This window comes from Lepisosteus oculatus, chromosome 6 (assembly GCF_040954835.1).
Source record: "Lepisosteus oculatus isolate fLepOcu1 chromosome 6, fLepOcu1.hap2, whole genome shotgun sequence".
In the NCBI taxonomy this organism is placed as follows: domain Eukaryota; kingdom Metazoa; phylum Chordata; class Actinopteri; order Semionotiformes; family Lepisosteidae; genus Lepisosteus; species Lepisosteus oculatus.
This window is the reverse complement of record NC_090701.1, coordinates 2,189,001-2,204,914: the sequence shown is the minus strand read 5'-3', so window position 1 is coordinate 2,204,914 and position 15,914 is coordinate 2,189,001. Positions and strand designations below refer to the sequence as shown.

The 15,914-nt window shown below is 38.8% G+C and overlaps 1 protein-coding gene across 10 annotated transcripts in view; it reads left to right on the top strand.

Annotated features, from left to right (window-relative positions):
- The window catches only part of tpk1 (thiamin pyrophosphokinase 1), a 118,558-nt gene that overhangs the window by 67,901 nt on the left and 34,743 nt on the right, over positions 1-15,914 (top strand). For all 10 annotated transcript variants that reach the window (XM_015354887.2, XM_015354882.2, XM_015354885.2 and 7 more), the window contains 2 exons: positions 7,573-7,645; positions 12,236-12,331. In XM_015354887.2, the coding sequence (XP_015210373.2) occupies positions 7,573-7,645; positions 12,236-12,331 (169 nt within the window). The remainder of the gene's footprint in view (positions 1-7,572; positions 7,646-12,235; positions 12,332-15,914) is intronic.

Here is a 15,914-nt window from a genome sequence, read left to right as displayed (position 1 = left end):
TGGATCTGTAGCTGCACACTAACAACCACACGGGTGGGAGGTGCTGAATGGCTCCCCTCGTTTCTCACCTTTCTAATTCTCTTAGGTGCTTGAGTGAGTAACACCCATTGTTTTCAACAGCTGCAGAATTACAAGGCACAGCTTTCACCTTCCCTCTATAAGGGTGATCCTGCTGCAACAGAACATTTCATCTGCTTGTTGTTCTGCCTTTCCTGTGTCTGGCATGACAAAATCTGACGATAAGACCTGGCTGAAAATAGGTTTTGAGCGATGGGTTGAAGGGCTTTTAACAAAGTCTGGGCTAAATGTGTGTTTATTTGACATTTATGTACCCATCCATTACCGTATACCTGTGTTAAGACCTTAACAGGTTTTATAGAAACGAAATGGTTCAAGGAAAATGTTGTTTCATTTCTCTTGATGTGGTTCCCTGCAATCTAACAACATAAATGTGGAAACGAATAAGGACAATTAAAATTAAAAGAATTACCCATTAAAGCGCAGTTCGCTTCACAAACATTGCAAAGGACTTTATTGTCAGTGTAAAACACTATCACGTACCGGTCATCGACATTTTTTACACTGGAGACCAGGCGTCTACCTTCTCTAGACTGAAACTGCGGAGAACTTCAGTAGTTTGGCTCAGTTCTTTGCAGAGGTCCCCCGCCGTTAATGTCTGTTTAATGCACGTGACTTACACAGCACAATGGATGCGAACTATTTGGATAACTCCACTGTTGTTTGCTATCCCACAATCCCTGCATTACCAGAGAGACACACAGACCCAGGGCAGATTCGAAGAGCCTGCTGCCAGTTTGGCATGAAATGTTCACCATGAAATGCCACTTGAAGCCAGAAATCACTTCTTGCAAATTGTTTTTAACTGCGTATCAAAATTATTTTGTGTGCAAGGTATTAGACAGACTGTATTATTTCAAGACAAGGACTCCCCACAGCTCGTACCACAGCTCTGGAATTTAATTTGCCTGTCTGTAACAACTGCGCTCACAGTTTAATTTCAAATTTCCTTCACACATGTTATCTCTTGTAGATATATCACAGATTCAGATGGATGTCAGGATCTGTCTGAACCCTTAAATATAGATTCTGTGTATTCGCCATTTCCCTGTATTTGTAAATAATTTTTTTGGGGGAAAGGGGTGTTCACTGTGTGAGATATCTATGAGATCCTGCCAATACAGGATGAGCACTTTAGAACCTAATGAGTAAATTCTGGCAACCCTCTCTTGGCAAGTGAGACTTCATACAGTATGTTTTTTTCCTTATTAAGAAGTTTTTTTTTCTCTCTAAAAGTTAACAGCTTTAGCGTTATCCTTGTCAGACAGAACATTTTGGGGTTTGAATTCTTATTTACATTCTTTAGGTATAATTGTTGTAAAATTAAACTTATCATTGTAGGTAATAATAGGTGCGGAAAATGAGTATTGTGTTAACAGCTTCCCTTTTATTTGTCTAGATTAAGTGTAGATGATGACTGGCTTAATGAAGAGGTGTGTAGCTGAACCCAAAGAGCGTGTATTATCTCATCTCCTGCTGTGAATCTTTTGAGTTTTGAGATGCAAATTCACAGAAAACCAGAAAAACAAAGATCTTGTGTGAGTTTGATGTTAGTGTACTCACAGTTTTAGTGATTAATACAGGTGTTGCACGATCCTGTTTCATTCTGAGAGTCTTTTCTGAAGGGGCTCTCTGCTGGAACTGCACATGTGCGTGGGGGGGTGGGAGAAGAGGCCAGAATTGGCTTCATTACTCTCCTCTCCTCCCCACTGAGAGCTGGTGTGTGGGAGCGTTCTGGCGCACTATGGCTGCCATCACATCTTCCAGGTGGGGCTGCACACTGGTGGTGGTGGAGGGGAGTCCCCATTACCTGTATAGCGCTTTGAGTGGAGTGTCCAGAAAAGCGCTATATACTGTAAGTGTAAGCAATTCTTAATTATTATTATTAAAAGAGTGCTGTCCTGTGGCAGGGAAGGAGAGAATAAATCTAATCTTCTCCAACATTTTGAGGTTTGAAGGTCAAAACATTAAGTGTTTCCTGTGGAAAAGCTCCACATTTTCAGGACACATGTGAAAGGAGCATGAGAGCAGGAACTGGACCCTTGGCATCGTTAACTGGTGTTCCAGCTTCCAGCTTCTCCCTTTCAATTGGATGCTGCTGGGGAAAAAAGTGCATTTCCTTAAGAAGAAGAACGAATGTGCTTGGAAACATGCAGACAAAAAGGATTCCGACCCTCATCTAGTTCAAGTTGTAATAACATTTAAAGGCACCTGAAAAGTAGACAAATGAAGCCAAGTTTCCAACAGAATACCAAAAATATTCTTTGCACTATTTCTTCGAAACATTTTTTTAAATGACACCCAGTCACGCCTTGAGCTCTGAGATTTAACTTCCCTGCCTTTGACAACAGCACTCACAATTTAAATGTGCTTGTGCACTTTGTAAATGTTATCTAGATAGATGCAAAGATGCAAATGGATGTCAGTCTGCATTTGCAAGAAACAATGACAAAGAAGAAAACTACATTGTAATGTAAAATAAGAATGTTGTAAAGAAAACTCAAAAACAAATCTAGTTCATTGCTTATGTTTGATAAGCTAATTATTATTTATAGGATAAGTTGAAAAGTCATATCCTGAATATGAAGCCCCCCCCCCTTGTACTTCAGACATACTTACAGTACATGTGTATGAATGTCATCTCAAGTTATTTAAAGACCGTCCACGTGTTCATTTCATTCCAGCACATTTCCATTTGTTCATTTCTTCAAATTAACTGAGTGGCAGCTTATTTGTTCTGGCTTCTTTACGTCTTACTCCAGAGCAGCTGAAGATGGGTTTGCAAGAAAGGGGAGTTGTTTCTTCATGTGCATTACATAGCTCTGTTGGTTCTAGTGGAATTAGTTCGCTCAGAATCAACAGGCCCATTGTTTCCATTGTGAGGAACACCAATGCTCACTGGTCCTGCAAGATGTGCTTCTGGGTGTTTTTTTTTATTTATTCTTTGCACTATGAATGGAGAATGGAAACAGCACAGCTGAAATATCAAATCGAGATCAGGCACTTTTAAGTCACATAAGAGCTGTTGTGCAGTGCGTGGTAAGCTCAGAATCCTACTACAAATACTGCCTTACCCGGCCTGAACAGTGCTCTTCCCAATCAGCACTGCCTCAGGCAGCTCCTAGCCTGATCCTGTAATCTACCAGCGTGGAGATTAATCCTGCGCTCTTGGTGGTGGATTTGACCAAACAATTGGCTCAAAATAGGACTGACTGCAGTGCTTGAGTTTAGAAAAGGCAGTTCCTGTTTAACTAACTTGTTGGACTGCTTAGTTCAAGCAACAGCAGTGATGGATGCGAGCAGATCTTGTGATGTAGTGGACTGAGATTTCCTAAAGGCACTGGATAAAGTTCCTGACAAGATGCTGGACCATAAGAATGGCTACAAATGAGCTGCGGCCATTTAGTCAGAGGTTGAAAGGTATAGGAATCAAAGGCTGTGAATGTAAATGGATCGAGAAATGTGAAAAGCGCTGATTGCATGCAGCATTGATAAGGGGAGAAACCTTTAATTTGAGGCAATTTAATTCTGTTCTAACTTTCTTGCTATTCCCAAGGGAAAACTTGTATTATGGCAAAGTCCAACGCACACAACAATGCAACATCATAACCGTCACCAACGGGAAGGTCAGGACAAACAATTTTCCATTTCAAGAACATCTCCTGTAAAAACTGTAATAAAAGATATAACTATTATACATGATTCAAAAGTGTAATTGCCCAGAGGAAGACACAATTTCTTGGAAATTTAGTCTTATACCTTGGTGCACAGAGGCATCACTCAGATATCTTTGCAACTGGAAACTATAAGAAAGTGTATTTACAGCAGAGGACATGAAGCACCTTGGTCACAAGGGGTGTCTGGTGTCGGGAACAGGCTGCCAAACTACGCTTTTGAAGTAAGTTCCCTCAGAACCTTGAAGAAACAGCTACAGTAGATGAAACCTTCGGTCTATAACTTCACAGTAACGTCAGTCAACTGGCCTATTCTCATTTCTTTTCCTCTTATATTGTTATGTTCTTAGAGGTCTAGGATGTCAATTTTAAATGAAGCCTATAAGGATGAATGAATTGCAGAACTGTATTATATTATATGATACTGGGTATTGCCTCAAGCCACTTGACAATAACAAATATGCACAGATGGTATTAGGTGATGTTGGAAAATTGCTTCACCCATATTGAGATAAAAAATTACAATGTCAATAGTAATCAGCTTGATGTCTCAGTGTTGCTGCTTCTCTGTAAACTCATGTTTTACCTCTGCATGGATGAGTACCCAGTGATTCTACGAACTGCATTGCGCCGTCTCTCACCAGTGCAGAAACATACACAAGGTTATAAGAGAAGTCAGGGATGAGAGTAGGTCATCTGGGTCTGTCTTGCTCATTTGGACCTGTTTCTTGAAGGAAACCAGGGAGCGTACCTCGATAAGATGGCTGAGCAGCCTGTTGCAGACTCCAGCAAGCCTTTGTGTAAGGAATCCCTTACTCTCCTAACACCTAAATGCACACCTTTTCATGGGTCCCCTGCGGGGGTGCTTGATCTTTAATCACTGTAAGTTCAGAGAACAGTGGCTGTACATGAAGATTAATGATCTATAAGACTTGCGCATAAGGGGTATGGTTCATTGCGCTAGTGCTCTGACTTTCTGTCAGTATTGTGCTGTGAATCATAAACATATCAGTGAAATGAATATAATTATAAGTGAAATGAGAGTCTAAGGGGAAATTTTATTATGATGTCTGTGCGCTTCAAAATATACTTTAATACTTTAGCCCTGCAGAAAGGATGGAAAAATATTTTACTGTTGCTCTTGACACCGTTACAATAGGATAAGCTTTTAATGCAACTTTAACTTTTGACTTTATCTCATACATTTAAAATAACCTCAGACATGAAAACGTGTTTTTTTTCTGTTGTAAAAAAGCAGACGTCCAAGACCTTTGTCTACAAAATAAAAATGAGCTCACAATAAAATCTGTGAAAAGGAATTACAAAACCTGCATTTCAGACTTCTGGTAATGAAAAGTGCTGTTTTTATTTTTATTTTTGCAATGTGAGAGAAAAGATTGACCATAAAGCATAACAAAGGAAGCCTGTCAGGGTGTGTGCATCTCGCTTTGTTTTGACCTCCTGAAATGACTTCAATTTTTTATTTTAATTGGGAAGGCGAATGCCTAAACTGTGGTTGTTTGTTAGGAGTACAGAGCCTCCACATTTATATTAATTTTAAGTGACACTTTAATTTAAATGTGAAATTGCACGTTTTGCCTTCAATTTGTGTTATTGCCAATGGAGAGGAAAGTGCATTGCTTACGAAATGTCAAGAGGAAAGGTCTCATTCAGTATCCATTTAATGTCGCAGCTGACCTGTTGTCTCTGAAGGTTATTTATGTCCTCCTGTTTACCAGTGATTCATTTGGGGAGGATAACATGCCGAGAGAAAATTGAAGCTTTTAAAATCCATTAGTCTTTCAAAATGACTCTTTAACTATTGATCTTCTGGAATGTTTTTTTCAGTGCAACATAATGAATTGATGAAAATATGACATGTTAACACAGTTTAATGTCTCAACTTCACAGAAGAATTCAGAAACAGTTGTTTTAATATTGTTTCCAAAGCTTACCTTTGAAGAGGGTTTTCTGGCTTGCTCTACGATCCTAGCTCCCTGTCTCAAGCATGTTAAGGACCATGAGTACATTTTTCTTCTATTAATGTTTCTTCATTAAAACAATTAATGTTCTTGCAGTCTACGTCAGCATGCATGGGCTGCAAAGGAAAAAGAAAGGATTTTTTCCATGCTGAAAAGAGGAAAGGAAACACATCTTTTCGGCCGTGGAGCCTTCCTCTAGTGTCACACAATGTAATAGTTTGGTTCTGCTTTAATTCCGGTTATTCTAGTTATGGGTCAGTACAAATAAAGTCCCCTTCCTTTAAGCATTATAGTTCATTCTACATTTCTAATATTTCCGTAGTGTTCAATTAAACTTGCTGTAAAAAGGTGAGCCTTACATGACTGAGTACAGCCCAAGCATTTCCACATGACGGCAGTACTTGCTCATCATGAAGGGGCAGTATACTGTATTCGTTGCAGTGAGAAGTTCTGTTATGCTTGAGCTGAACAGATCCTAGAACCTAAAGAACCTTGGATCCTGAAACACCACAAGGTGCACTTATCTGAACAGATACTGCAACATTTTTGTTAGGTCCATAATATTGGTGGAATGTGAGCTACCCTAGGGATAGGGATTAAGACCATCATGTTTCATTGGCATTCATATAAATCTTTAAAAGACGTTAACTTTACTAAGATTCAGTCTGTCGTTATTTATTGCAAACATATTGTGTTTTTAAGAAATGTGCATTCACTCCAGGTACACAAAAGAGTGGAAATGTTTATTTACTTCTTAAGCTTTAATTGTCCGATTTCTACATTAATTACGCAAGTGCATTTTTGCATTAAAGACTAAACATGTACATAAGATTTTAACACAATTCATGTAAATCACATGAGCCATAAAAATATAAATATCAATTAATATATTTGATCACAGTGCTCCATTTGTTACCCGTTTTAGTCTGATTATATGATTGATCTTTTCAGACTTTGAAACAATATGCTGAGATTGAATATCTGGGACAATTCAATGTATGCCTCTAATCCCTGCTTAAATATAATGCACTTTAAAAAGTATGTAGATAAATTGATAGGTAACTAGAATTTTATGCTGAGATCACCTTAGACACCGTTGCTTATGGAACAGTAGCAAATCAAGCCATCTTCATCACTTCATTACCTTTCAAACCACACCCCAACAATTACCAAACATGCCCCAGCCCATTTGAAAGTCTCCTCTGGCAACCATGCTAATCAATAGTTATAGGCAACCAGGCCCATCCAGCATCTTTTTACATGACCCTTATGCATGAGCCATGCTGGAGTGGAAGCCCTTGCTTTCAAAGGGACTTTGTGTCCTTCATTTACCCAAGTGTTTCCAATTTTGTATCCACTACCTACATTGTGATCACTCCTGGCACAGGAGGATTTTGATGAGAGATGTTGGCAGTGCATCGCCTGCACAAATGTATTAATGTTCCGCTCAATTTATTCGGATTTTTTTCCCCTTATTAGGCTGTATTATGGTGTAAAATTTCCTAGTGATCTCATAAATCTAACCACCCATGTGTAGTGTCTGCACATGGACTGTAGATGACACTGTCATGTTAATATCGCCACATTTCTCAAAGCCTCGTGTGTTGAAAGTTCTCTTTTTAGGGTTAAGTAAAACAGAAATGCCATGCACTTCACTTTGTCTTCTGTCAGACCATTGCTTTCCTGCTTCTACCATGTAGATGGGGGAGATAACTGCACCCCAATGGCTCTTGTAAAGAAGGCCTCTGTGAATCGACTGAGCCTGTACAAGACATTTTAAAAAAGCTTTCACCCCTGGAGATCATTTTGTTTACTTTTCCCTTTTTTTCCACTCCCAGGTTTCTTCCGGACTACATCAGTGGGGACTTTGATTCCATTAAACCAGAAGTCAAGGAATTTTACAAGGAGAAGGTATTCAAACAAAATTGAATAAAAAGAAATTGCTTATTGAAGTCGGCAAGAAACGGTAATGTGTGTTAGACTCACTCTGTGTATTTATCCCCTGCTGATTTCAAATAGTTTAGGGCTAATAGTGATAAATACAGTAAATGGCATGAAAATATTAAATGTTTATAGCAATTTATTGTGCTGTTTTTTGCAGACAGGACTCACACACAAAAAAGGCGGAGAAATGCGGCCGGTTTTGTCTAGTTTGGGCAATGTGAAAAGTTAAGCGCAGCTGCATTCTGGGCCTTTTTTATTTTTCCTTTATGCCTACATGATCAGCATCGACTATAAAGACACTGAGTTTGCTGACAAGACAAAAACAAGGCTGTCACTCAGGAAGCTGCTGGGGGAAAGTCAAGCAGGTCTAGACGAGATATCGAAGTGGGGAAATTAAGTTAAAATAATACAAAATTACAAAAGCATAGCAGGCTGGGAAGAACGTTATAGAAGACGGATTGTGAATGAAAAATGTGTGTCACAGTTTAAATGCTGTAGTTCTCTTATTGCTGTCAGGATCTCAGAGTTTTCTAAGGCTGCAGTGCTCAGGTTATGGCAAAGTTTGCTTTGACCTTGAATCGAGATAAAAGCCGAGCTCCAGGTAGAGAGAAGTCAGGTGAAAATGATGGAAGACATCATTAAGGACTTTAGAAGTGGTGAGGATTTTCTGCAGTTGCAGCTCAGTAACAATGGTCCTGGTGCTATATGTTTTTTTTTGTATGTCCTTATATCATGCTGTGTTGTATTTATGAAGTTATGGTAGTGAGTTTTTTTTTGCCTCATGAAGTGAAGTGTTGCCAGTATATGTCATTATGTCTCACAAGCTTTTCCTTGTGGTGACACAGTAATGGACAGTGACTGGTTTAATGTGACATAAGAACATAAGGTTACAAATGAGAGGAGGCCATTCAGCCTGTCTGGTCCTTTCAGTAGTTAATTGATCCAGGGATCCAATGTTGCCATATGAATACCAAAGGGACGACCCTCTTATTTTATTAATCGTCCGTGATCTTTCCCATGAAACTAGTTGTAAGGTTTAGTCATGACAGAACAAAGAGAGTGTCTGGAACAAAGTGCCCAGCCATGGCCCTGACACAGAATTTCCTCCTAGCACAGGCTGGAAGAGCAGATCAGTATAACCAACTTACCTGTAACACGCACGATGGGTCAAATAGCCTCAACCTGTCTGTGACTTTCTTGTGATCTTAACCCGTGCCTATACAGTACAAGGGTGTTAGTCGGGAGCAAAGTTAAATAATATGAAACTAATTAGTGAGTCAAGAGATATTTGTGAAGATTGACCAGTTCCCCATAATAACCCACAGTTATCCGATATGCTGATTATATCTGATTATATCTTTATCATAGCAGAACATAGAAGCATTTACTTGGGTTTTCTCCCTTAAAGCCAGGTATAGATATCATTAAGTGTTCATGAATTCAGAGGCACGGCCATATTTCAGTCATTACTTGGAAATAACTTGTTTCTTTTTTATACTTTAATATAATAGTGCAATTAATTAGCAGTGAACAACACACAGGTCCCGGTGAAAGCAATTTTTAAGAAAAGTAATTGTTTTTATCCGTAAAGTGTAAACGTTTGTGAAAAAGCAAAACACTGAACTTTCTCTCTTTTGGCGTAGTGTCAGATTTGGGGGGGGGACATTTTGTTGCAAATTGAGTGGCGCTGTGGCTGTCCCCCGAGGAAGGGCTGTCGCTCGGATCAGGCCGCTCTGTGAAAAGATTTGCATTCGTTAGGAGCCTACAAAGAGCAACTCGAGTGAGGGGCCCGAAGCCCTGGTGGCTCGGATGAACATGTTGTGTCTCTGGCGTGTAGGATGATGAGCGAAAATGAAGGGAAAGAAAACATCGGGAAAAGATTCATAATCAACAGAAAGTCATTGAGAAGCTCTCTCTGGACGTCCTGACATGTGGCAGAAAGTGGGATAAATCTGGGCTTTTTTCTATTTGGGGAAACTGTAAACTGTGAATTTCAGATTCTGTATATCAGATATGATATATTTCAGATTCACATGTGTGGCAGTCGGTATTTTTTCTGCCGTTCTCACTATTACTGTGAATTGAGAGGTGTCTGTGTGGGCAAGTAGAACATGTCCAATGATATGTTGCAGATTACTTGCTTAATTGAAAGGCACTTAGCGCGATGTGGAGAAAAGAGGGTAATGTGAAAAGAGAAGTGTGTAATTATAGACAGCTTGAAAAATATACCTGGATGCATGTATCATTTTAACTAAAAATTCGAGTTCTTGTCTTTTTACTTCATTTTAAAAATGACTTAGCGCAGTGCCCCCCCCCCACATACACTTACTGTTAACTGAAATCATGTTCATTTACATAAAGTTAAGTTCAAAGTTGCAAAGTTAAACCCTTGCTTGACTCAGCAACAGGATACAATAGAATTATAATGATAGAATTATAATGAAGCTCAAATCTCCAGTTTCTGGGAAAGCACCGATCCAGAGACTTGTTAGCTGAATGAAGTAAGATTTAGTAAGTAATTGAGTTTTTCAACTAGCTTGTTTGAAAAAACGGCTCTGAATGGGTCCCAAAGATTAGGGTTGGGAACCTTTAAATTAATCTATGGGAGGTTTACAACTGTTGAGGTGAAGAAAGCAGCTAAACGTCCATTAATGCACTGCAATTTCATATGTAAACTAACCACTTAGCCTGCAGGTACCTCCATTTCTTCATGTCTCTGTGCAGTGATGGATTACAAGTGTGCATGTATACCACAGATGTGGACAAAAGCTTGTAGATTTTACTGCGGATTCAGGATGCAACATGCTGTAAGGCTGTTGTGCATCTGTATAATGCCTTACAGCTCCAGTCGTGCACAAAATTTGCATTCTTTGAAGTCTGTCAGTAGGCAGTGAAGGCGGGAATGGAAAAGCAGGAAAGTCATTTTCCTCCCTTTTCTCTGCCCCCCTGTTGAAATACAGCAGTGCACATCTCTTCCACTTCTCTTCACTGGCAAGATAGCTACATTATTGTTCATTTGTTTGGCTGACATACAGGAGAGGCAGTTTTTTGTACAGACCGTTTTCTGTGCCCACTGATACAGCTGGGTTTGCTGGAGCATTCAGAGTAAAGTGCCCTGCTCCCTGGTTCTGTTGTGCCAAAAGCAGTGTCCCTCATATGGGACATGAAACCACAGCCTTCCCATCGTAAGTCTAGAGTGTTGTACAGGACACATGTATCTACATGTGTAAAGATATGTGTGGCAGCAGTGTAATGTGCAGGCACATCACTATCTTAACTCATTCTCTCTTAATTTGTTCAGTTGGTTGGTTATCCAGATGAGACAAACTTCTTGATTTTGATTCAGTATTTGTATTTATATATAGAGACATAGGGTATTAGAGTTTCAAATTCAGAGGGACCACCATTTTGAAGCTATCAGTTGCCTTGCAGCCATACAGCAGACAAATTTGTTTCTCAAAATTAGACTTGTGTGAGATCTGAGAACTGTAGATCGTGCTTTCTCAGAATTAAATCTGAGTAACTGATGTGGAAGGCAGGCAGGGTGTCCTTGGGCTTGTGTCTTTGACTGTCTACAAGAGGATTAAGACAGAGGAAACTTTCATTCATGTCATTCTCATTCAGCAACATTTAAATAAATTTCAAGCACGAACAGTTCGCAATCCAAACTTTTTTAAATGCAATTTACAATGGAAAGAAGATGTCTTTCTGAATATATTTGCATAGTTTAAGTTTTACTTGCAGAATCTACATTTCTGAAATCTGTAATCTTCAACAGTAATTATAATTTGTCATAAAGTATCCCAGATTTGCTCAAAATTTGCATATTTAGAGAATACATTCAGGGAATCGTTTTATAAATCATGAGGAATATCCAGGCAGTTAATTAAAAGAAATATGTATTTTATAAGCCCTAAAGAAAATAATCACTATGGAACAAATTTGTTACCTTTAGTAATATCATTTATTTCTACCTCCATAGTTCTCTTTTTTTTTGTCTGTCTGAAGTTCAGTTTATCAGATTTTATACATTTGTTATGCCAGGTATTAAACAAATGCAGTTAGCATGAGAGAGAAATTGAACTTTTTATCTAAAAAATAAAAAAGAAAGAAATTGAACTTATCACATTTTTCACTGGGGGGAAAGGAGAAGTGTCTGTTTTCTTGTTTGGTATTACAGAGTACAGCAGATATCAGGTGGGTTTTAAATTACTGTAAATGCTTAGTTTGCAATTTCCCAATATAATTGACTAGAATCTGGATATATTTCCATTTATTTCACAGAGAAGAACAGAAAATCCAGGTTTGATTTTGTCCTCTTTTATATGTAATTAAAACAAAGAATGTCCACTTCTGTGTGTATTTAAAAGTTGACAAGTTTGATGCTTTCTCATGAAAATTGGGTATGATTTTAAGCGATGTAAGAAATCATGCCAGGAATATTGTTTTAACCAGGATGATTGGAGTTCTGGAAAATGTCATTGCATTTTTTTATATTTTGATGTTTTTTCAATCTTACTAATGCCTCTTTTTTATCAATGGTGTTTGTTTCTTTAGAAATGCAAGATCATAGAAACCGAAGATCAAGACCTAACAGATTTTACTAAATGCCTGCACATCATGGTGGAAGAAATAAAGAACAAGCGTTTACAGGTACATTTCCTCAGTCCATCCCCCTGGTCTCTGACTTCCTTCTCAATCTGCCGTTCATTGTTCTAAAGAGATTATTTTATAAATGTAACACCATAGTTTTCCTACTGCACCCAAACTACATTCCGGGAAGATTTCAATCAACTTGCCACTTTCTGAAAGGAACAAAAATGATTCCATAACTTCTGGAGAATGCAAGTCATTTCCAATTTTACTAGCGCACACTTCAAAACTGTTGCCTTTCTCACACTACGGTTGGCTTCCCTGACTTGCCTTCAGTACCGTGACAGCTGGTCTGACAGCCTATTGACAATCAAGCAGAAGCTGAAAGTTGCAGAGTTTGTTTTTGGGGGGGAGGGGGTGGAGTTTACATCTCCAGTCTGCTTTAAAGAAGTGCAGAGGCATTTGAACTGAGAGGATGCAGTGATTCCAACAAGATGGACAAAATACGACAAAAAAACAAATAAAGAATACAAAGGAAAAATATAATCTTCCAGCAAGCCAGTCACTATGTGCTCCTATTAAGCATTTGATGTATTCAAACCAAATTGTGAGCTCTAAAAGCTATTGTGCTGGTGTTTATATGATGTTGTAATGGCTAACACAAACAGATAGGATGAATGTAAGAGGGTACACATTATTCCAGCAGGGATGTCACAAGAGGATTGGCACTACCTGTGCATACAGTATCACAAATGAGAATGAGAAGTTGGATACGAGGGATCCTACAGTATGTTTTGGCGTTCAAATGGAAGGGCTTAGCAATAGGTGCCGGCTTAGAATGCTTATCTCAGATTGGAGGTTTCATTGCATAAAACAAACAGGAATGTGCGTAGCAAGGAACAGTTCGCCCTGTTTTCTTTCTTCAGACGACCGAGGCAGACAAAGTGGATAAAGGCGAGTGAAAGCTTGAGCTACATTGGTAACAGCATGCTGTCCTTTGAGGGAGACGGAATACGTCTTGCTTGAAGTTCATGTTCTTGGACAGGCTATGAAGGAATGACTCTGATAGAAATAGGCTGGGGGCATAGGGAAAAGGGAATGGCGACTACATACATTATTTTCAAAAGTTTTCATAAGGAAGACACACATACTGTAGCATTTCGTGACTGAAAGGAGGAAAAGTGCTGTGTGCTGAAGAATCTAAAGAAGTGCTACAGGACTAGGCCCGGTGTTCAGTTGTACTCAAGTAAATAATGATTTTCATGGACCACACCTAAGGTCTTCAGACAGGCCCTGGAGACAGGAGCTGTACTTACTGACGGCAAAGTTTCAAATGTGACTTCATTCCACAATGCCGAACAAGACCAAAGCCACATGATTCCAATGTCTTATCACCTGGTACTTTTACACCTACAGTATTATCTATGTGTAGGCTTGAAACAACAAATGATACTCACCATTCAAAGCTCATTTTAATTGCTATTTGCTTTCCTGGTCTGGTTGGGGAACCTGTATGAATCACACGGTGCCTTGAATTGCTTAGTTATGTCACAGCTGGCGAGGTGTGTCTTTTCAACTTTTAGAAAAGGGGGAGGCTATCCAAAACACACATTTTAAAAATATATTTATTTCAGTCTATTGCATCACAGCTGTGATATTCTGAAGGTGAAGAAGATGTTTTTGAAACTGCTAAGCGTTTACAATTTGAATAATCCAGTTAAAATAAGCCCATTTACAGATTTGTGGATTAAATGCGTCAGTGTTGTGTGAGAGTATTTTGTGCACAATACAAAAGATGTCTGGCAGCATTACAATATATAGATATCTAGCAATACGAAGGACAGAAATATGGGTATCTGGCCAGATGAGGGGAAGGAAAGAAGTTAAAATTCATAATGGGAGAGCAATATTTACACTTTATTTAACATAGATTGAACCGTGCAATATCTCTGCAGCATCGCAAATGTTTTTTAGGAGTCAGCTTGACTTGATAGTGAATGAGTTGTCATGGCAGCGCCGTGCAATGGAAACGCAAGAATTGTGAATGGTGGCATATTGACTGGAACCCATTGTACTGCCTGACAGAGCCGGCCGCTCTGGGGCCCTGACCTGCCGCTGGTGCAGAGCTTTCATGTTCAGGTGAAGAAGTGCTTCCAGGGGTTTTGCAGTGAATCCAGCAAGCCAACAGGGCAGCATGCAAGTGGAGCACAGAAAGAAAACATTCTGAAAGATGAAAAGGGTATTGGCAAAATCTGAGTTCAAATGTTATTTTAGTGCTTTGTTGTTTTTTTTTTCAGTATTTGCAGAAAAGATGATTGTGGAACAAAGAAACTTAAGATGTCAGGGCCCAGTCTCTTAACAATTTCCTGCCGCCGACCACAGTGCTGGGTTTTTAGTAGCTCGAATCCCCTCATGTTCTAGTGCGAAGTCATAAGGGTCAGTAAATAGATTGTATCTGCTCAGTAGCTCAATAACTGGGTAGTGCTTAAAAAATAATCTGTTTCTCTGTTTAGAAGTCCTTTCTCTGTTGCTTGCCTTCAGAATGCCTCAAAACAGTGCTCTGTTACATAGGAATGGAGACATTTATCTCTTAATATGTTATCTTACATCTTAATACAGTGTGTTTGGCTGATCCTTAGCTATTTAGTTTCATTCACGCAAAAGCGTTGAGTCGACCTGTAATTACACGCTCTCTACTACAATTAGTTTTATTATAACTCATCGGCATTTCATCACAAACAAGCCTTCATCAGTACATACACATCTGGGTAAATGAAATAGATTTCAGTTGCACCCTTAAAACCTGTTTGTTTAAACACGCGTAAGTCAGTATACTGTATACCTGTATAGACCAATTCAGTGAGCTTCAGGTATTATGAAAATATTCTAAAATATAGTTATGTTTATATAAAAGATAGAACCATTTTTAAATGGTAGTTTTAATAATGGTCTTTATTTTAAAACGCAATAGAAAAAACCTCATGAGCTTGTATTTATAGAATAGGTTTGATTTCAGTAACATTCTACTATTGCGAAGGCGTTCAACATTCTTGGCACCAATTTAGCTCCTCACCACACGAGAGGAGGTTTGCTAGAAGTTATGAACAGAAATGGAGTCCGTGCCAGAGAGGCTTGGATTCATTTCCCTAAAGGCCATACCAGTTCAGTGTGCCCATCTACTGTCTCCTCTGCATGTTCTCATTGTGTTTATCTTGTGTAATTTTTTATTGTTTATTTTTAATTGTTGTTGTTGTCATTCTGTAAAGCGCTATGAGAAGCCTTTAAAGGTGCTGTATAAAATAAAGTATTTTATATTATTATTATTATTATTATTATTATTATTATTATTATTATTATTATTATCAGGTCTCACCCTCTTCAGGAGTTACCTTTCCCTGTTGTCTAGATCCTCTTTCGGTGCCTGAAGAGGATAGTTGTGCTTCTCATTGGGAAAACAAAAAGTAACTCGAAAGTTGACTGGATTATGAAAATTAAATCTTTGATTCAATAAGGCGTATTTCAGAACATGCCACTTGAGCAATGTGGGTGATGGACAGAGGACTGTAAGTTGTTCATTTAACTGTGGCACAGCCATAAATTCTGAATAAATCATATGATTAAGCTTGACACTGGGCTGCTTTAG